The sequence below is a fragment of the Salvelinus alpinus genome, chromosome 9 (genome assembly GCF_045679555.1).
Source record: "Salvelinus alpinus chromosome 9, SLU_Salpinus.1, whole genome shotgun sequence".
NCBI classification, from domain to species: domain Eukaryota; kingdom Metazoa; phylum Chordata; class Actinopteri; order Salmoniformes; family Salmonidae; genus Salvelinus; species Salvelinus alpinus.
Genome location: NC_092094.1, coordinates 45,761,069 through 45,784,472, shown reverse-complemented (window position 1 = coordinate 45,784,472; position 23,404 = coordinate 45,761,069). Strand labels below are relative to the sequence as shown.

The following is a 23,404-nucleotide window of genomic DNA, read 5'->3' as shown; positions in this document are numbered from 1 at the left end:
TTAGTTATTCACAATAGGTGTCTGCTTACCTTTTTTAGTTGACCGGTCTAGTTTGTGAGACACACTGTCCGACGACAGCAATGCCCAATCGGCCGGACAGTTTCCAGCGTAGTTCTTCAACCAGATCACGTCGGAGTCACCATGTAAAGGGTTGCGTCAATCGAATCTGGTATCAGGATAAAATGTGATTCAGAGTCACCGAATATACTTTAAGTATTTTTATTTAATACAAGCGATAAATGGTAAATGCAATTTTCGTATATACGGGTTCACTGTATCACCACGCAGGGTAAAGCAGAGAACTGACTAGAATAGTACAGACATCTTCTTTTATACTGAGACAGAGGTAGTTCCAACTTCAGAGTTGGCCTGTAGTAGAGGCTCAGCGTGGTTTAAACTTGCTAGCCTATCGGTGGTGCCCAGGCTGGTCCCAGCCCCACAGCACTCAGGATCCAGATGTCCGAAAATGTTGTTGTGAAGATTGAGCTCAGTTGCCGGTTGCTATACATTCCTCAGTTCCTGTTTTCTTGTTATTCAGCATTTTTTCATCTTGTCTCAACCTTGTGCTTTGCACAATCGACACCCTAGATTAGCAACAGCTTTACTGCATTCCCGCTATGTTTGTGCAACACTATAATAGCTGGGTTAGCAACACACTATGTTTGTGATTAACATGTCCTATTTACAGAAGGCATACATTTTTATTAAAAAGGAGAACAAAACCATCCTTCACAGTCCGCTATAAAATCAACAAGAGCCAAGTGAAGGATGCTGATGACAATATATTTTAAGTGTACAAAAATATTTAGAAACAAATAACATACACCAACAAAGAAATAACACTAGGTAGAACAAACATATGAAAATATAATGTAAATGCACCAGGTCAGTGGTTACTACACACATACAGGTTTCCTGCTATATGCATCCAGAATACTGCAAAGCAACCTTGTTTCAGCTGGCTTAGTATCTCTAATCATACAATACTGTTCACCCCGTGTCAACAAACAGAATCGATTTAAACTCCAGAAAAATAACTATTGATAAGGTACCCACTTGTTATAAGATTGTAAAAGGGAACAGTAGAGGTGGGCAGAATGATATCTTACAAATTCATACAAACCGCAGTCAATTTTGCATAGTTCACATTCTGTGATACATTCAATATAGTAAACATGAGGTTTGCATAAAATACTGTTTACCCCCCAAAAATGTCAGATACAACCCTGACAAGAAAATAAACATTAAAATACAGCCATCCAATGACACACAAAACTTTAGTTAGGGTTTTTAAATTAGATGAAGTTTCGCAATGTTGCCTGTGATGGGGTCAATTTGGGGTCATGATAGGGGCTGCACCAAATGTTTGATGTATTATAATAATTGGTTATGCTTATGTTGTATTAATAGAAGGGGAAGGGTTATATGACCCATCCCCCTTACATTTATAGGGTCCTAGACTACAGATGAACAATATATATGCATTATAAGGTGTAATATTGTTCCACAGTTCTTTTCTAGTCTCTGCTTCTTATAAGAAACGGTCTGAGAGATGTGTGAGTTATTGCAGTCAAAACAGGGTGTCTGTGAGAAAGCGCCTCAAGGCTAAAAGAGATTCATAGACACAGAACCCTGCATGGAAGTGAAAGAGATAAGAGACTAATCAGACATACCACCATAAATCAACTTGGGGAGTGGACATTTACTGCTGAGCCTTTAGATAACACTGGAACTATTGTTTGTATAGCTGTCTATGCATGGGCTTGGTCTCATGAGTAGAAGGTAATGACGTAGGCATTTACAACACTAGGAGTTGACTGCAAGCATATTAAAAGCAACTTGGACTTTTCCTATTTGGCAGAACTCAGGATAATTTCATCAGTTGTATGTGGGATGTTTGATCTTTGACTTCTGTCTACAGCTGTATTTTGATTAAAATTGTTCTGATTTATAAGTGCACATTGAGTGTTCCTTATTTGTTAAGTAAATAACGGAGCCAAGAAAAGTGGAACCAACACCTGTCAGGCCTGAGGTAGAGAGGACACTGTCAGATAAATTCTCAGTCACTTAAGAATGTAAACGCTAACTACAGTAAATAATAACTGTATTATGAGCTGCCCAACCTTACCACAATGAGGTCAATTTCTGCATTCCCAAAGAATATACATTGGTTATGAACATTTGTCATTAAAAACAAAAATTGTACATATATTTCCATGGGAAACAAGTTACAAGAATCAGATTGTCATGCGACAGTCCTCACTCCACTCCCCCAGTCCATAACTGGAAGCAATACAATTTGTCGTGGGTTCGCTGCCAGGCCTACTTCTTCTGCTTGAATTTCTTCTGAAACTTCTGGAAGGCGGTGGAGGAAGACTTGGGAACTTTAGTGGTCAAAGAGGTGAGAGGACAATATATCTTCTGAATGTCAACAGACCATACACCTAAATGGAGTAATAATTCATTCGTTACAATAAATGTTACAACAAATAAAACAAAAACCTACATCCTCATATTTTACAGAAAGGAATAAATGGAGATAGAGAACAAACTGAATAGATACAAGAAATGCTTTCCTTACAAAGATATGGAAAATGCAGTGTAGGCAGCGGCCACAATACATACAGTACATTTTCAACACATGGTTGAATAGACAGCATGCTTTATTACCTTGGGATTTTTGGACTATCGTCTTAGGACTCTCAAGGGATTTTTGGACTATTATCTTAGGACTCTCAGCCTTCGCAGCAACCGTACCAGCCATGTCTGATGGAAAAAGTGTTTCAATGTGAAAAGAGCAGGAATAAATGTCTAATTACAGGTAACATTAACTGGAGTAAGAGCAAGCATATCTGTGTTGGTATTACTTACCATTCATTGAACCTGTCTGTGTCGGAGGGTCCATGATTTCTTTGAAGTTGAACGACTCCGGCAAGACACTAAACACAAGACTGTTCTCATGAGGCAAAGGAGCAGGGTTTCCGATCTCAGATTTACCTTTTTCCACTATATCAGGGATACCGGATGGCACTGCCTCAATCCTAGATTTCTTCAATCCGAGTTTCAGGCCGCTTAAGATTCTCTCTTTTTCAATGCGCCGCAAAGTCTGCTTGGCCTTTACAGTTCTTTCTGGTGTGGCTCGCCTTTCAGAGGATAATGCACCTCTATCTGTGTTGGTGAGGGCAACAATCTTTTTGGCCATTTCAGCACAAATAATCTTTGGCGCAAAGCCTCTTCTGTTTTGTAGTCTTGGCACTTTGCCCCTGGACTTTGTCTTTGTAGGGATAAAACTATTATTCCACTCGTTTAAGATCCATTGTTTGTTTGGGCTTTCCACTGGAGGACTGGTCTCCGAGGGCTCCGTTGTCCAGGAGTTGACAATCACACTGAGGGTTATAGGAGGTGCTGGAGAATTGTCTGCAAAAGGTCTGGCTCGAGAAGTATTATGGTCCTTGCGTTGGTTAGTTGCTGAAGTCCCATTTTTCCTCTGGAGCGCGGAACCAAACAAGGCTAGACTTACTGTGCCATCCCTCCAAATGTTGTTCCCAATTCCATGTTCTGTTGGCTTCTGGAGATTGCTACCTTTTGAATGTTTCTCTTCTTCCAAAGATTTAGAAGTAGTTGTACTGGGGGGCTCAAAATCATCATCATCATCATCATCAGTCAAGTTGACCTCAGGAACAAGTTGAAAGGAGGGACCTAATCCATCCCTCATTTTCCTTTGCTTTCTTGGGACAGGCAAATTTGAATGAGGACTTTCAACACATCTTCTCTGGAGTCCAACCACTTTTTGTTTAACCTTGTAGCTACGATTTGTTTTAGGAGAGAGATGTTTGTGACATCTTTGTGCCAAGGAAAGTGATGTCAGGAAACCGATTTTGTCTGTTGGTTGGGGTTGCAGATTAGAAGTAGGAATGGGAACTGTAGGAACGACTTCACCACCTCTAGAGTTTCCTTCTTCCAAAATGACACCAAGTTCTTGTACACATTCCATATGTTTCTGGAACGGACCTGGTAGTTTCTGCTTTGGCTGTACATTGTCCCAAACTAGCTCCGATATTGGGGTGGCTACTTTGATTAAGTCTTCATAACGCGAGAAGACCTCTTCAATTTCAACAAAATTTGTGTGGTTGATGGGGAGTTGCAGTGCTGGGGCTTTTGACAAAGGCAAGCTCTTCACCCCATGTGTGTATATGCGAGCAGTCTCAGATTTGCTATCAGACAAGACAATTGTTTGGCATTCTTCAATGCCTGTAGATTTCCAAGATTGAGGATTCACATATTTTACAGGATTCTCTTCACTCTTTTCTTCTGCTGTGCCATTTGATTTACACAAATATACGCATTTCCTTTGTTCTGCTTTTGTTGTGCTGGGTTCAACAGACAATGTTACCTCAACCAACGCCGTCGCATTCACAGTGGCCTTTGCTGAACCCAATTTAGTCTTGTATTGGCATTTGCAGGACGAAGAATTGGTGGACCCACTGAACACTGCCATCCAACGAGAGAGGCAACAGTAATCTTCTGATTGGACATCCCCTTTGTTTTCGAGTTTTAAATCAGTCAACTTCACATCTACCCTCTCAGATGATTTATCCTCCACTGAGTAATCTTTCAACTCAATCTGCTCCGCATCCATTTCCATTGGCAATTCCAACAGGTCTTCGTTCACTTCATCTTGTAGTAGCTGCCCACTGAAAAACTGCAAAGCTTCTTCTGGTGTCAGCACGTTGATCTCCAGGGAAGAAAATGGGTCACTAAAAATGATACCTGCTTTTTCTCTCTTAACCAGTGAGAGGGTCTGGGTGGAACTGTGTGCCAAACCTGACCCTTGAATTTCTTTAGCATCAGAATCAGAGGGTGTTGGTCTCTTCGCCTGAGTCACCTCAGTCTGCATGTCATTGGCAGAGTCTGCAGATTTTTCATTTTCGGGAAAAATCAGTTTTGGTTGTTCATCTCCTCTTTGAAGAGTCTTTTGGTCATATCTTAGTGACCATGGGAATCCAAACTCCTTGTCTATGTCATCAAGCTGCTTATTTGTGTTCAACCATGATGACTCTTGCGCCGGGAACTCGGGGTGAACAGAATCATGTTTAAGAATGGCACATTTCTCTTCAACTTGACCCCAGTTTTTGCGCCTGGCTTGTGAAAATATGACAGACTGTGATGACATATCGTCATCGTCGCCACACACAGATCTAACCTCTTGCATTATATTTTGTAACATACCAGATCTTGCAGCATCCATAAGCTTTGGCCCATCTCCATCCCAATAGAGGCTTAATATTTTGCTTTCAACTGGTGTGGCAGTGCATTTTTGACTTTGCACAGTATCTACCAACTCCTTCAATTTACCAAGGGTCCACCTGATTACAGGAATGGAGGACAATTCAAAAATGTCCTCATCGGAATCGACTTTTTCATTCGTTTCCTCAATCAATTGGTTAACATGCACATGAGTGGTCATTTCTGTGTCAGCTAACTCTTTTCTCTGAGTGGCTTGACATTCCACATTAGATAATTGTTGAGAATCAGATTTCTCTGCACGTAACCCGTTTGATAATGACCGTTGAGACTTAAAACATGAATATGTATCGGTCATTTCAACATCAGAAGTTTCTGAACCCTGAGTCAATGTTTTATCAGCCCCTGATTCTAGTCTGATCCTGGGGACCTCTTGTTCAGATTCATTTGTCAAAGAAGCAGATAGAGTAAGGGTTGTTTGGGCTCGTGATGGACATTGGACACAAGATTGTTCCCCAGGGTTGCTCACATTTTCGACACCTGTTAAGAAAGACATAGCTTGGGTGGTCAAGGAGATTTTATCAGCCACATTTAGAGGCGTGTTTGTCTGCATACACTGCAATAGTGGTTGTACAACTGCAACGGCCTTCTGTGCCATAAGAACAGAGGGGGCATTACTTGCAGATGATCCTTGCGGGACCAGAGCACTTTCATTATGTTTATCTCCTATGAAAATACAATTTTCTGTTCTAAATCCATTTCCACTTTCGTCCTCTGTTACTGTTATGTAATAGCCCTGTCTTATGGGGTGTGACAGAGTCACAGACTCACAGTTTCGCTGGCCTGAAGACAGCATACCATGGTTTGGCACAGATGAAGATGGTCCAGTGTTGGATAACTGAACAGAATTGTTTTTTGGCTTGTAATGTAGGGTAGGGGCTGCGCCTTGGTTAGGCATGTGTTGCAGAAAATGCGCTCCTTCCACAACCACACGTTCTGTCTTGTTCAGCACGGGTCCATGGGAGTGCTGGCCTGGGTATGGTGGAGGCGCGGACTTACGCTTGTGCTGGACTGGGTATGGTGGAGGCGCGCTCTCACGGTTGTGCTGGACTGAGGACTGTATACTATAGTTTGGCACAGATGAAGATGGTCCAGTGTTGGATACCAGAACATTGGTGCAGTCTGGTTTGTAATGTAGGGTAGGGCCTGTGCCTTGGATATGGAACCTAGGATGAGAGGCATGGTGTGCATTACTTCCAATGGGCCCTGCCTGACTGTTATTATTTGCACAATAAGATGGGAGTCTGTTCTGTTGTGGTGGAATGGGAAGGCTTTTAGGGCAGTTGGGGACATGTCTTGGAGAATTATTATAAGGAGGGTTATACATAACATTGTACTGAGGATTCTGGCTAATATTATGCATTGGCATTGACTGCCCCACTGCAGCATTTGGTACATTGACCTGGTTGTTGCTGCCAGTGAGAAGTTGAGAGGGATACATTTGACTGTGTTTTGATGAGCCAGTGTGGACAGGTGCTCCATGTTGAACCCTGTTCATCTCAGTCCTGCTGTCATTGTTCTGATTTTGAAGTAAATACAACAGTTGGTTATATGTTGTCTCCTGTGCACTTTTCAAAGAGTTTGGTGTTTGTGGGTTTCCCTGATGAGGAGCTTGAACTGCTATCCTTCTTGAATCCTGCCCACTCACTACAGTCAATTTAGGATTTACATGGTTGGGGCTCCTACCCATTGCAAGAGAAGCAGAGGTACCACTGGAGGCCCCCTCTTGTCTGCCAAGTACAAGCTGCTGACTGCCACTCACTGGGCTTAGATGATACATAACATTTGTATTCAGTGGTGCATTAATATGAGGGGGGCAGTGAATGGTTGCACCCTGACCATCCTTTACGAGCCTCTGTGGATTGTTATTTTTAACACCCAAAAACCCCTGTCCCTGCTGGAAAGTGGGTTGAGCTGCACTGTTAACCCTTCCGGGCAAGGTGTGATTGTTTCCACTTTGTGATGTAACACCAGTTGATTGAGCAGCCGCTGCATTGTTAGTCCAGAGTGATGTCAAAAGGGGACTAGTACCCATTAGAACTTGCTCTCTGGTGGGTGAATGCTGAGATGAGTTTATGTAAACCATTGAAGCCTGTTGATTCAGGGTCGGTCCACTCCAGTAACCTCCACTGGTTACTTGTCCGCTGTGTGGTAGGCATTGACCACCTTCTATATACAGGACAGCTGGTCTGACTGGCCCATATTGACGAGAATAGCTGCTTGGAATCTCACTCATCTGACCACTGGTAACTTGGGGACTTGAGGATTGTCCAGCGACGGATCGATTCAGTCCACTTTGGGTCCAGGTACAGGTCTGCATTCTCCTTGTCTCCTCAGATTCGCCTACTGCCTAGTGGTATTTCAGAATGAAACCATTTCTGAAATTAAAAAAAACATGATAAACAGGGGATTAGCGCAACACAGTAACCAACGTAGCCTGTATAAAAAAAATCTAGATTTAAAGTATAGCAATCTGGTACTACAAAGCCCTATGACAGATAGGCTAGTGTGGGAGATAATTCGATGCCACTAATTGCATTTGCTATTTCTGAGAAGAGATCATGCCAATGATTACATTAGCTAATGTACATGACTACATTTGTTACATCTGGACATACTAATATCAGGTGAACATGGAGACAGGATGGTAACAAAATGACCAATACGTGAAACATATGTATACAATAAATGTCATTTTTTTTGTATTACATAAAGTGTCCTGCCCCCATTATAATTGAACTCAAAGCAGATGTGGGCGTGAACAAGCAAGAACTGGGACTGAAAGATAATGGTGGCGAAAGGACAAGGGGAGTCATTTCATTTGCATATGGGGAGTACCCATAATGCTTTATGTAAGGATGTAATGCTATAAAGGCAAAGCTCTGTGCTGAGAAAGTAGGTTCCATGGAATAGCACGACTTTGCTACTTTGTAATAAAGTCTTAAGTGAATTTACAAGTTCCAGTAAAGGTGTAATATTTCTGAGTCAATATTACACAACACTAGCTGATATGTTTTACCAGTGGGGTAAATCATTCTCTCTACTATATTCTGACATTTCACATTCTTAAAATAAAGTGGTGATCCTAAAAGACCTAAGACAGGGAATTTATACGAGGATTAAATGTCAGGAATTGTGAAAACGGAGTTTCAATGTATTTGGCTAAGGTGTATGTAAACTTCTGACTTCAATTGTATGTTGTCTTTGCAGCTGTATGACCCAGTGGCTGAATAAACATGGTTTGAGCTTTATCTAGTCATCCGTTTGAGTTTACTCATTTTGTTCAGAACCTAACAGCAGGCCAGTTAGCCTAATTCTCAGGCACGTGCACTCTGTCAACATTAAGGAGACAGAGAAACCAGACACATGCTCATTGCTCACATGGAGTGCTCCAAACACATCAATGACAAAAAAATTATAATTACAAATCAAAGGGCAAACAATTAACACAACGAATGCGCAAGATGCTCAGCATCTGAGACAGCTCAGAGCTGAGCACATTCTGGAGAGATGTGCCAATATCTTATACTCAAGACATTATCGGTACACATATTTTAGCTGTATTGCTTTTCACTGACAGCCGCATCTAGGCCACGCACGCTGCCCAGATTGCCAGCTTCCCAACTAGGCATATAGGCCTACACACTTGTAATTTGAAACAATCCACCGCACATTTTTTTTTTTTTTTTAACAGAAGCTAATGATCCTCTGTGGCTAAGTAATATTCTCTGGTGAAATATTTTCTATTATTTAATGTATAGACAGGATTAATTATACCATTTTGGAAAATTCATATTTATTTACTTTAGGCTGCAGTGACTTCTGTTACCGAATCTTGTCATATGCCTAGGTTACTAATCACATTAGGAATTATATTTTATTGTTAGCCTGCAAATATATATTTTTATATATATTTTTTTATTAAGTCCCACAAAAAACGCAACAAAGCGCCTATGCACTCTGTCATCAGAAACGTATTCCAGTGTCTGCCCGTTTGCTGAAAATCTTTGCCTGTGAGTGTGCGCGCGCGTAGGCTACCTGCCCCTCCCGAAGCATAAGCAACAGTACTGATGTTACAAGCGTGATTCAGAAGAGAGACTTTAAATTATTTATGAATGGATTAACTTTTTCTATGCTAGTTCAGGTTATTATAGTTCTCGTTTCACATTAGATGTATTAACAAAACAAAAAAGGTTCATTCTGGTACTGCTCTGCACACACAAGCTTGTTAGCTAGCTAGCTTTAGTCCAGCGTTAAGCCAACTAAAGTTCCTCCATAGAAGCCGCTCCTCCGTAGGTATAATTCTGTGGGCCTAATTCAGATATAAAAAATAAAACAAATGTCAGTCACATCTTGTGCCCTACACTCATCTGTAAATCACACATGTAAACATCTAAACTTGCCCGCTTCAGAGCTCTCCAGCTTGTAGTCCTAAAACACAGAAATTAGTTATCTGGTTCATCCAGACATGGTGATGGGAAACCGAGGCTTTCTGAAGCCTTTGGGTCTTTTACCAAATTCTGCCAAAAAACGGTTTATTACTGTGAGCTTTTAACACAATGCACATTTGTGACATGTGCTGGTCAGCAATGAAAAGCAGTGTGATGTTCATATAGAAGTTTTTGTTACACAATATTCATCAAATCTCCATGGCACGGCAGCTAGTCGCGGGTCTTACTTAGTAGCCTACTATCAGTTACCAAACAAGTTCACACCTTCCACTGTGAATCTATGTCATTATTTAGGATGCTTAAGACAGAAACTTGTACTTGACTAAATAAAACTAAATTGTTTGAACAACAATGCGCAGGAAGTGTGGTTTAACAAAACGATTTTCTAAATAATATGCCGTCGCCAGGATTCGACCCTGTTCCCTAGTTCTGGTCCCTGAGTACCTAGCTGTGTTCGAATACTCAAACTAACCTCACTATTTGAAATGTAAATTGAGTATGTAGTATGCTTATTTGGTCATAGTTTGGATATAGTTTATATGCCAAAAGTTCCGGGATGTCGTACTAAATGTGTCAAAATACAAAATATACAAGCAGTGGACACTATTGCCGTGCTTTTAGGGCCCATAACACAATTCAGAAAATGGCCGTGGCTTGGCGTTTTCAGATTTGAAGACAACGGCAGAAAATATGCAGCCGATTTCGACAAGAGAGGATACAAATTCATTGCTTTAACTAATTATGACAAATGTTAAAATGTTGAGCAATGTAATAAAGTAAATTACTTTTCAAATAAGTTACACTTTATGTTGTTGCCTGACAATTTGTTAGCTACACCATCCTTACGAACCGCATAGCATTACAGCAGTATGTACCGGTATGTTAGCTAGTTACCTAAGGTTAGTTGGCTACTAATACATTGAACTTGCCAGGGAGTATATTAACTAACTACCCAATGTTTAGACTTATTTATTCACGTCATTCTTAGCTAAGCGGTATAGTTGTTGTGCGGTCTCAATGGACATTGTTAATTCTGGCTATCTACTCAGATTTCAGAGCACTCTCGTCTGAGTGTGCCAGAACACAGAATAACTGATGAATTTACAAACGCTCAACACCCGTTGAATATGGCTGGTGTCAGTAAACGTCACAAAAAAAAGGCATGATTAAATTGTTGCCAGCAACACAATTACAGTCACCAATGCTCTAGATAGCATGAAAACAGCTTAACCAGCTCTGCTAGGGCGAGTAAAATGGTCAGAGTGAGGTGTTCTCACATTTGTGTATGGAAGTATCTAGCCAACATTAGCCAGTTACAATGGCAATCAAGCACTCAAGCTAAGGTCAGAATGCTCGGATCAACCCTACGAATGGACAATCTGACAAAGCTCTGAATTTATGAATGCACTCTGAGCGCTCTCTGGCACTTCAGATTCGAACACACCCAAAATTGTAAAATGTCTAGCTAGTCATTTGTTATGCTAACAAGCTAGCAAGAGGTTGCATAGCAACAGCATCAACGTCCGGTAGACAGACGAAGCACTAGTATGCTCAACTGAAACAATACTGTTTGTTTACAGTATACTAAAATTAACTAATAGTATGTAGTATATACAGTATGTTATTATGGATATTTGAACACAGCTCCTGACTACTGTGGGAGTTAATGATACATATAGGGACAGATGTAATACTAAAAGTAGCAAGGACATGTGTACATCAGACCACAGGAGGAGAAGGCGACACTTAAGTGCATTTGCTATTCTGGAAAGGGCAGCATACCAAAGATTAGATGGAGCGGAACAAACATAAGTATAATGGCCAAGGCCATAAGTGCTTAGGATAAGCTGGACATACCAATGTCAGAGGGACACACAATCTACTAGTCCTAATAAGGGCAACATACCAAAGAGCACACCAAGCTAAACATAAGTACAAAGGCCAAAGACATAGACCCATAGGACAGCTGGACATATATTATTTTTAGGACATGAAAGGGTCCCGCCACCATTATAACCTAACCGAAAGCAGATATGGGCGTTATTGGGCGTGAACAAACAGGAAGCTTAAACTAAAAGATAATGGTGGCAGATGGACTGAGGGAAGTAACTTCATTTGCATGTGGGATGGACTCATATGCTGTATGTGTATAAAAGCAGAGCCAGTGCTCAGGGAAGTTGGTTGTTCCGCGGACCAGCACGGCTTATGATATTTTGTATTGAAAGCCTTTATTGAATTCACCAGTTCTTGTAAGTGTTATATTTGTAAGACGATTTTCCACCACACTACCTGCTCAGCTATAGTTCAGGTGACGCTACATGAAAAGAAATCCTAGCTACATTATACAGTGTCCATTAGAGGATCGATGTTTGAAAGCCACTTTGAATCGAAGAAAGCACCAAACCACAGCGAAATCAGTGGGCTCTTGCCACAGTTTGAAAAACCACGTGATCAAAACGAAGCTTCGGGATGTCATTGATCACGTGACAATGTTACTTTGAAACGAGCATCGGTACATTGTGTCGGATCAACAAAAAAAAATGTTTTTTTTTTATTAAATAATAGGGCATTGGGATAAACGCCAAAAATAAGGTCTGAAGGTTAACACAGGCTTAGGAGATCTTGTAAATTTTTTCCTAAGAGATAATGTCAGTCAACATGGCCTTTATCATTTATGAAGCCTTGGTGCTTCATTTCCCCATAAGTTTTGTCCAAAGAACTATGGTGGAGTTGAGGCGTCAGCATGCTTCAGTTTGGCTAGCGCCTAGATAACAAGAAATCTGTCATTGATGCTGAAAAACATTGATACATTTCCACTAACACAGGACTAGTAAAGGCCTAGTGCCCTACTTGTTTTTTTGTTTTTTTTACTGAATCCATTTTTTATTTGAGTGTTTACCAGCATTTGTTACTTGAGTCTGATAATTATCTGTACAAAATGGCTAATACTTGTGGAATATAAAAATACTTGCTTGATATGTTTTCCAGTTTCTTGAAATACGTTGCAAATGAAACGTATCGTTTGAAAACGTATGAACTTATCCTGAGTAATTTACAGTGCTGAGCAGTGCTCGACTTCAGCCAGAGCGCCATATCCTGGCACGGCAACTTTTTTGGGAATTGCATATTTGTTCTTCTATAAAAACTAACAAAAGTAGCCTTTGGCTGACCTAGATTCACACATAGACAAAACAGGTTGATCAAAGCGGAATGAAGACGGGATCTGCATTGAATAGCAATGGAGAGTGGACATTAATTTCCTGATTCCACTTTTCAGGTTTATTTGCCGCTAGTCTGAATCTGTGAGTGATAGTAGGCTGTTCGAGATTGCACATATTGAAAATCCGTCAGCCAATGCCCATGATGCGCTGTTCCAAACTGTAAAATTAGGGTTTGTAAGGTCATGAAAAGTCATATATAATTTTTGTTAATGTAATTCATGAAGGCACGCTTTTAAATCAATCACTTAAAAAGCTACATATCAGCCATTATTGGAATGACCCTTCAGTGCGTGTCTGTGTGTGCTGCGTGGGTGCCAGTGGGCGGTTGCCTGAGGAGAGAGTGCAGCATTTCAGCAGCAGGTATACAATAACGACAGACTAACTAGATAGCCAATCCAAAACATAACTTGTAGCAGTTCTCGCAAGTTAGCTAAGCATTAATGTCGTTATTGCTTTTCCACCGGCACTGTAGAGCCTAAATAAATCTACACTGTTGGAAAGCTGGGATTCCTCTTAAACAGTAGCCATGTAATTGCGACAACGTAAAAAATATATTCTAACAATAGCCTAATTGGCCAAACTTGCTGTACATAGATCACCTGTTGTGGAAATTCAACACAGGGACACTTTTTTTCCTATTGTGTTATTGACTGTACATTTATTTATTCCATGTGTAACACTGTGTTGTTGTTTGTGTCGCACTGCCTTGCTTTATCTTGGCCAGATCGCAGTGGTAAATGAGAACTTGTTCTCAACTGGCCTACCTGGTGAAATAAAATAAATAAAACTCAGTCAATTTTAAATGAATCACTCTTTATTGTCAGCAATCTGGAGAGGTGTAAGAGCAAATTTACAAGATAATGTTATAATATTGTTTATTTGTCAAATAAGGTTTGATGAGTACTCTCTCATCTCTGTCTGTGGGTTGAGTTGGCTCTCTGGGGCTTGAACTGACAGTTGACCTGGTGATAAAACCTAAAGACCACATTCCAGAGACAAGATGTGGTGGTTGTAACTGAGATAGCCTGGAGGAATAGAACAAAACCCTTATTGTGTCTAATCATTATTGCAACTGGGAAACAGCACCGGGTGCAGATGACCACAGGATGGCTTGTGGTGCTCCTGATAAGCATTGGAGGGGTGGAACCAGTCATGTCTAAGCATTTTTTGTGTCAGCTATATAAGAACTCTGCATTGTCTGTAAAGGTTAAGCTCTCGGCAACACACTCAAGAGTGTGGTGTCGACGGCTTCACGATAGCAATAATTAATCGATATTAAATAAAGATGATTGTTTGAAGATGACAGTCTCTCTCAGTATGAATATCCACGACAGTGGTTGTGGGTATTTTCCAGTATCTATACTGAATTTTTTTTAGAAGTAGTAAGCAGAATCAATTAACCATTAGACATGTGTAAGCAGAATGAAAGCAGAATCCATATGATTGTGCAGAGCTGGATCAACACAGGCCTAGTCATTCTGGGTCATGCCTGGTCTTGTGAAGGCCATTGGACAGGCACATTAGTTAATCAGTTATAGGCACAATTAGACACGCACCTGCATTAGGAGTGCATGCCACCAATAGAATCTACGCCAATCAGAGAATGGAAACTAAGCTAAAATGAGTGCAAGGCAAAAAGATAAGTGTGGCCAAGGCTAAAGGGTATAAGTCACTCCACTTTATGTAAATGATTATGTATGTTATGTAAGTGTAAAACTGTATAAAAGGAGAGTGCTGAGACTGAAAAGATCAGTTGTTCCATGGAACTGCTCGGCTTGTTACTTTGTAATAAAGTATTTGAATTCACAAGTTCCGGTATCTGAGAAATATTATTGGCCGAATATTTCTACAAGGTCACAGTCAAACTTAGATGCATAAAGTACCGATCTGAAGTGAGCTCTAAAAAGGCGTTCCTTACATACGGCTACATAAAAACATACATAAACATGATTCATTGGATTGGTTCCTACATGATTGGCTCTGTCTCCGATCTTAACTTAACTTCTTTGGGGTAGGGGGCGGTATTTTCACGTCCGGATGAAAAGCATGCCCAGAGTAAAGGGCCTGATACAAAGCCATAAAAGCTAGAATATGCATATTATTAGTAGATTTGGAGAGAAACCCCTCTGAAGTTTCTAAAACTGTTTGAATGATGTCTGTGAGTATAACAGAACTCATCAGGCAGGGAAAAACCTGAGAAAAAATCCAACCAGGAAGTGAGAAATCTGAGGTTGGTTGATTTTCAACTCAGCTCCTATTGAAGATACAGTGGGATATTGGTAATGTTGCACTTCCTAAGGCTTCCACTAGATGTCAACAGTCGTTAGAACCTTGTCTGATGCCTCTACTGTTTAGTGGGGCCGAAGGAAAGAGGAATGAGTCAGGTCTGCCATGAAGTGACCATGCTCTGACCATGCGCGTTCACGTGAGAGAGAGCTCTGTTCCATCGCAATTCTGAGGACACAGGAATACTCCAGTTGGAACATTATTGAAGAATTATGTTAAAAACATCCTAAAGATTGATTCAATACTTCGTTTGTCATGTTTTTACGGACTGTAATGTAACTTTCTTAACTTTTCGTCCGTACTTTCCGCTGGACCTGCCCGCACGTCGTGAGTTTGGAAAGTGTACTGAACGCTAGAACAACATGGAGGAATTTGGACATAAATGATGGACATTACCGAACAAAACAAACATTTATTTATTTATTGTGGAACTAGGATTCCTGGGAGTGCATTCTGATGAAGATCATCAAAGGTAAGTGAATGTTTATATTGTTACTTCTGACTTCTGTTGACTGCATAATATGGCGGCTATATTTGTGTCTTGATTGGGCTCTGAGCGCCGACTCAGTTCATTGCTTTTTTCGTAAAGCTTTTTTGAAATTGACAGAGGTTGCATTAAGGAGAAATGCATCTAAAATTTCATGCATAACATTTGTATCTTTTAGCAATGTTTATTATGAGTATTCCTGTAAATTGATGTGGCTCTCTGCAAAATCAAAGGATGTTTTGTGACTTCTGAACGTAAGGTGCCAATGTAAACTCAGATTTTTGGATATAAATATGAACTTTACCAAACAAAACATACATGTATTGTGTAACATGAAGTCCTATGAGTGTCATCTGATGAAGATCATCAAAAGTTAGTGATTCATTTGATCTATATTTCTGCTTTTTGTGAATCCTCTCTTTGGCTGGAAAAATGACTGTGTTATTCTGTGAATAGGCACTCACCTAACATAATCGTTTGGTTTGCTTTCGTTGTAAAGCTTTTTTGAAATTGGACACTGTGGCTGGATTTACAACAAGTGTATCTTTAAAATGGTGTAAAATACATGTATGTTTGAGGAATTTTAATTATGTGATTTCTGTTGTTTTGAATTTGGCGCCCTGCACTTTCACTGGCTGTTGAAGAGGTGGGACGCTAACGTCTCACGTACCCTAGAGAGGTTAAAGAACATATTCATATTCTCAAGCCCTGGTCTAACCATATTGTAGCCTAAACATCAGCTGATCAACAGGACCTTAAACTTCTCTAGGGTAGGGGGCAGCATTCGAATTTTGGATGAAAAGCATGCCCAAATTAAACTGCATGCTACTCGGGCCCAGAATATATGATATGTATATAACTGGTAGATTTGGATAGAAAACTCTAAAGTTTCCAAAACTGTTAAAATAGTGTCTGTCAGTATAACAGAACTTATTTGGCAGGCAAAAATCTGAGAAGAATCCATTCAGGAAGTAGGATTTCCTTTGGTTTTGTAGTTTTCTATTCAATGCCATTACAGTATCCATTGACTTAGGACTCAAATTGCAGTTTCTATGCCTTCCACTAGATGTCAACAGTCTTTAGAAATTGTTTCAGGCATGTATTCTGAAAAATGAGGGAGTAAGAGCAGTCTGAATGAGTGGACCCTGCCGTGTCACAGAGCTTTTTCATGTGCGCGACCGAGAGAGTGCCTTTCATGTTAACCTTTTATATTGACGACGTTATTGTCCGGTTTAAATATTATCGATTATTTAGGCCAAAAACAACCTGAGGATTGAATATAAACATCGTTTGACATGTTTCTATGAACTTTACGGATACAATTTGGATTTTTTGTCTGCCTGTGGTGACTGCGTTTGAGCCTGTGGATTACTGAAGAAAACGCGAACAAAACACAGGTTTTTGGATATAAAGAGACTTTATCGAACAAAAGGAACATTTATTGAGTAAATGAATGTCTTCTGAGTGCAACCATATGAAGATCATCAAAGGTAAGGGATTAATTGTATCTATATTTCTGACTTGTGTAACTCTTCTACTTGGCTGGTTACTATTTGTAATGATTTGTCTGCTGGGCTGTTCTCAAATAAATGTAAGGTATGCTTTCGCCGTAAAGCATTTTTTTTTTTTTTTTAAATCTGACACCGTGGTTGGATTCACAAGAAGTTAATCTTTAAACCTATGTAAAATATGTTTTGTTTTCTGAATTTTTATAATGAGTATTTCTGTATTTGAATTTGATGCTCTGCAATCTCACTGGATGTTGGCCAGGTGGGACCATACCCTAGAGAGGTTTTAAGAAGACTTGAGCTTTTCAGGGCTGGATCAAAAGCCAAGCCTGCACACCCAGGAGCTTTCCAGGTGGCATGGCGGGTTGACCACATGTGACTGACATTGCAGTTCTACTTTGTGGGGGGTTAAGTGCCTTCAAGAGCACAACGGCAGTAGATGGCAGGCCTACATTGCATTCGGAAAGTATTCAGACCCCTTGACTTTTTCCAAATTTTGTTAGGTTACAGCGTATGAAAAAATTTATTAAATAATAATATGTTTCTTCATCAATCTACACACAATACCCCATAAAGAACAAAGAAAAACAGTTTAGACAGTTTTGATAATTTGTGACTCACTACCTGGATTCGGTCTTATGTAGCAACATTTGAAATTGTGTTTTTTTACATTATATAAAAGTAGAGACTCAGAGCTACAAAATAGTATACCATACACTGCATTTGAGGAACAATGGGAAAGTAATTCTGCTTTGAAAGTTGATCAACTTGTAAACTCACTTTTGAGAAAATCACCTTTGAATATTTTCCTATCTAGTGAAGAGCTCTTTGTCTACACGCATTCAGCATAATTCACACCCTCACCAGCTCTGCTGGCAACAATTTCATTACGCTTTTTTGCAGACGTTTACTGACACCGGCCATATTCAACATGTGTTGTACATGTCACGTTAGTTAACGAACCAGCCAGCCAAAGTTAGCTAGATAAACAATAAACAGTGGCAACAATGCCACAGTGCTGGGAGCTAACTAACCATGTTCAATGTTAGCGAGCTAACATTAGGCTCTAACTAGAACAGCACACGTCTCTGGGAAACGAATAATAATGCTAGCTAACAGTACACTTTAGCTTAAGACATATAGCTTGCTAGCTAGGTAAACAAAGTGTAAGTTCACACACATCACGTTAACCAACGAGCCAGCCAGCGAACGTTAGCTAGTTAAACAACAATGAACAGTGCCAACAATGCCATAGTGATGGGAGTTAACCAACCATGTTCAATGTTAGCTAGCTAACATTAGGCTTTAACTAGAACAGCAAACGGCTCTGGGAAACTTATAATAACATCAGCTAGGGAGCCAGCCAGCTAACGTTAGCTAGTTAAACAACAATGAACAGTGCCAACAATGCCATAGTGATGGGAGTTAACCAACCATGTTCAATGTTAGCTAGCTAGACCATCTTACCTGTATACATCATCGTGCATGGACGCGTTGTGTCGAATAAATATTGGTTCAATAATATCTCAGATACCGGAGCTTGTGAGTTCAGTACAGACTTAATTACAAAGTAACAAACCGAGATGGTCCATGGAGCAACTGCCGGTCCCAGACTCAGAGATCTCTGTATATACAGCTTCAGTCTGGCATAACATACATAGTCACTCCTCTTTATGTAAATGATCCACACCGTTTAGTATTCAGACCTTTGCACAATGTAGCAACGCCCACTTCCGCTCAACAGTTTTCATCCTTACGTATATGGCAGCTGAGGCAGCTGTCTATCGTTGTCTCTGATTGGGAACCATACCCGGCAAACAAAGAAATAGAACACATAGATTGCCCACCCTAGTCACACCCTGACCTAACCAAAATAGAGAATAAAAAGGATCTCTAATGTCAGGGCGTGACAGGTTTAAACTTTTCTATTAAGGGTAAATGCCCTTGTTTAAATGTAATCTAATGCGTCCAACATAACAGAGCTTACATAAACAGCAAGGAAGATATTGGGAACTTTCCAGTACAAATGTGACATCTTAGAGTAGTAAGCAGAATAAGTGCACTCTATATGCGTGTCTAGGTCATTAGGCACCATTAGACATGCACCTGTCTTGGGAGTCTGCATGTCTGTTTATTTTTGTACCATTGTTATGGCCTAATGTTTACTGTTGCTATGGTTACGCCACCAATGGAATCTATGCTCTAATATGAAACCAAGCTAAAAATTAGTGCAAGGCAAAAAGATAATGGTGGCTAAATGCCAGAGGGGATGAATCATTAACATGAAGAGGAGTTACTATGTGTGTGACGTAAGGATGAAAACTGTATAACAAGTGTGTGCCAAGGCTGGGAAGGCAGATGCTTCATGAACCAGCTTGGCTTTTATTACTTTGTAAAAAAGTATATTTTAACTCACAGGTTCCGGTATTTGAGAAATATTATTGACTGAATATTTCAACGACAAAGACAACTTAACAAATACTACACTAAGAACGGTTTCATAGACATGGGTTAAGCCTAGTCCTAGACTAAGCAATGCCTTTTAATGCAGATCTCCATTGACAGGAACTTCTTAGTCTAAGACTAGGCTTCATCTCTGACTGTGTAACCGCCATATAGTGTCACAAACAGCTGACTTTTCACACTACACTCAAACTGTGTGGTTTCTCATTTTTCCTCATGGACTTGTAGCAGCAAGCCCTTACGCTGACCTCTCCTGTCACTTTGTCCCTGTTCGAAACAGTTTGGAATAAAAAGAATGAGCAATCATAATGTTAGCTAGCTACTGTAAAAGGCATGTCTTAAACTACGTTACAGCTTTCAGTAAACATCCTTGTCTGGTCTGATAGGCAACTTGGCTATACTTAAGTTACCTTCATAGTTGAAAAGGTAACTGGAGACAAAGTTTGAATCCTTTTTCCAACTTGGAGGTCGGTGCTTTGCTACCTGTCTTGGCCAGACGATGTACATCGGTCACTGTTATCTTTGGCAGCTCTTGCAAGCGCCTTGAGTAAAACAGTGCCATGGTTGGTAAGGTAGGGGGGCGTTGGCATATTGCTAGCCACCTTACTAGTTAGCTAGCTAAGTTAGCTATTAACGCGCTGTGAAGGATGGTTTTGTTCTCTTTTAACATAAATATATGCCTTATAGAAAAAGGACATGATAATCACAAAATATAGCGTCACTGCAGAAAAGCTGTTGTTAATCTAGGGTATCGACTGTGCAAACCACAAGGTTGAGACAAGATGGAAAAATGCTGAATAACAAGAAAACAGGAACTGAGTTATGTGTAGGAAAAATGCTGAATAACAAGAAAACAGGAACTGAGGAATGTGTAGAAACCAACAAATCAGCTCAATCTTCACAAACACCATTCCGGACATTTGAATCCTGAGTGCTGTGTCTGGGCACCACCGATAGGCTAGCAAGTTTAAACCACGCTAAGCCTCTACTGTGACAGGCCAACTCTAAAGTTGGAACTACCTCTGTCACAGTATAAAATTGCTAGCCACCTTACTAGTTAGCTAGCTAAGTTAGCTATTAACGCGCTAAGAGACAAAAGAAGATACAGAACACAATAATCGAATTACAAAAATCACTAACTAAACGCATAAGCAGAATTTTCAACAAGAATGATTAAAAAACACTATAGAAATATGATTATATTAATATACTGAGATGATGATAAAACGAGCGACTTCGAGGCTAGTATGGCTACAAACAGGCTGACAGGACGCGATCGGGACATGAAGCTATGTATCGGGTAGGAAGTTGAGCGGAAGTGGGCGTTGCTACATTGTGCAAAGGTCTGAATACTAAACGGTGTGGATCATTTACATAAAGAGGAGTGACTATGTATGTTATGCCAGACTGAAGCTGTATATACAGATATCTCTGAGTCTGGGACCGGCAGTTGCTCCATGGACCATCTCGGTTTGTTACTTTGTAATTAAGTCTGTACTGAACTCACAAGCTCCGGTATCTGAGATATTATTGAACCAATATTTATTCGACACAACGCGTCCATGCACGATGATGTATTCAGGTAAGATGGTCTAGCGTTAGCTAGCTGATGTTACATTTTCAGATAGTACACGTTTTCTCATTTTGACAGAAAGTGGTTTCATTTCAAGCTAGTGTACTGTTAGCTAGCTAACGTTAGCTGGCTGGCTCCCTAGCTGATGTTATTATACGTTTCCCAGAGCCGTTTGCTGTTCTAGTTAAAGCCTAATGTTAGCTAGCTAACATTGAACATGGTTGGTTAACTCCCATCACTATGGCATTGTTGGCACTGTTCATTGTTGTTTAACTAGCTAACGTTCGCTGGCTGGCTCTGGATCATACTTAGGCAGCCTGTTTTTCACCTTAGTTTGTGGGATCTTGATTTTGTTTGTGTGTAGTTGCTTTCTGCACTACAAATAGCTTTATGTTCGTTTTTGTATTTTGTTGTTTTTCGGTGTCATTTTTAATAAAGAAAAATTTACGCCTACCACGCTGCACCTTGGTCTCCTTCTATCAACGAGCGTAACAGAAGATCCCACCAAGCACAAAGGGGAAATGCAGCGTGGCCAGGAGGAGCAGGGATCCTGAGCCTGGGAGAAAAGTGAGTGGAGGACATCATGGACATGGGAGGAGGTTATGGCAGGGGACAAGACCCTGCCATGGAAGCAGGCGGAGGCAGCGAAGTAGGACCAACGGCGACTCCGAAATTCACGACCACGACGGAAGCCTGAGAGGCAGCCCCCCAAATTTTCTGGGCGGGGGCACACGGGTTGGTCGGCGAAGCCGAGGGGCGAGTTTGAGAGCGAAGAGGAGTATTGGGATAGACTGAGCTAGGAGTATTGTGAGATAGTTGAGGGGAGTGATGAGGTAGAGTGGATGGTTTGGTGTCTGGAGCAAGACAGTCGCCGTGAGGAGCGTGGGACCAGTCAGGCACCATGTTTTGCGGAGATACGCAATGTGTCTCCAGTGCGCATCCACAGCCCTGTACGTTCTGTGCCAGCTCCTCGCACTTGCCATGCGAAAATGAGCACCCAGCCAGGACGGGTTGTGCCGGCTCAGCGCTCCTGGTCTCCAGTACACCTCCTCGGTCCAGGATATCCTGCGCCGGCTCTACTCACTGTGTCGCCAGTGCGCCTTCACAGCCCAGTGCGTCCTGTGCCAGCGCCCCGCACTTACCGGGCTAAAGTGAGCATCCAGCCAGGACGGGTTGTGCCAGCTCTACGCTCCAGACCTCCAGTGCGCCTCCACGGCCCAGTATATCATGCACCAGCTCTACGCATGGTATCTCCAGTGCGCCTCCACAGCCCAGTGCGTCCTGTGTCAGCGCCCCGCACTTGCCGTGCTACAGGGGGGCTTCAGCCAGGACGCGTTGTGCCAGCTCTGCGCTCCAGACCTCCAGTGCGCCTCCACGGCCCTGCATATCCTGCGCCGGCTCTACACACTATGCCTCCAGTGCGCCTTCATAGCCCAGCGCGTCCCGTGCCAGCTCTCCACACTCACCGAGCTGGAGTGGGTATCCAGCCAGGACGTGTTGTGGCAGCTCCCCGCACCAGGCTTCCAGTACGTCTCCTCAGTCCAGGGAGACCTGTTCCGGCTCCACATACGAAGCCTCCAGTGATGATCCATGGTCCTAAGCCTCCAGTGATGATCCATGGCACGAAGCCTCTAGTGATAATCCATGGCATGAAGCCTCCAGTGATGATCCATGGCCCGGAGCCTCCAGTAATGATCCATGGCACGAAGCCTCCAGTGGTGATCCATGGCCCGGAGCCTGTAGTGGTAATCCATGGCACGAAGCCTCCAGCGAAGGTCCACAGTCCGGAGCCTCCAGCAACGGTCCCCAGTCCGGAGCCTCCAGCGACGGTCCCCAGTCCGGAGCCTCCAGCGACGATCCGCAGTCCGGAGTCTTCAGCGACGAGCTGCAGTCCAGAGCCTCCAGCGGGGGCGGGGGTTCCCAGTCCAGAGCCTTCGGCGACGATCTGCAGTCCCGAGCCTCCAGCGGCGATCTGCAGTCCTGAGCCTCCAGCGGCGGTCTGCAGTCCAGAGCCTCCGGCGATGATCTACGGTCCGGAGGTCCCGGCGACGATCCCTGCACCGGAGGCGCCACCAAAGTGGGGGAGCCTAAAGCGGGGCGTGGTCTGCGTC

The 23,404-nt window shown here is 41.7% G+C and overlaps 1 protein-coding gene across 3 annotated transcripts; it reads right to left on the bottom strand.

Moving 5' to 3' along the window:
* Nucleotides 1–203: 203 nt before the first annotated feature.
* On the bottom strand, nt 204–18,922 carry LOC139530195 (uncharacterized). Of its 3 annotated transcripts, none has more exons than XM_071326383.1 (5): nt 18,725–18,922; nt 2,872–7,682; nt 2,739–2,766; nt 2,671–2,705; nt 204–2,444 (listed from the first exon to the last, which is right to left on the bottom strand). In XM_071326383.1, the coding sequence occupies exons 2-5, from the start codon at nt 7,622–7,624 to the stop codon at nt 2,323–2,325; spliced, it is 4,938 nt and encodes a 1,645-aa protein (XP_071182484.1). In that variant the 5' UTR covers nt 7,625–7,682; nt 18,725–18,922; the 3' UTR covers nt 204–2,322. The 3 variants fall into 3 exon arrangements, with proteins under 3 accessions (XP_071182484.1, XP_071182485.1, XP_071182483.1); XM_071326384.1 differs by having other exon boundaries at nt 2,671–2,766; nt 2,872–5,784; nt 6,076–7,682; nt 18,725–18,921; XM_071326382.1 differs by having other exon boundaries at nt 2,671–2,766; nt 18,725–18,921.
* Between the last annotated feature and the right edge of the window lie 4,482 nt (nt 18,923–23,404).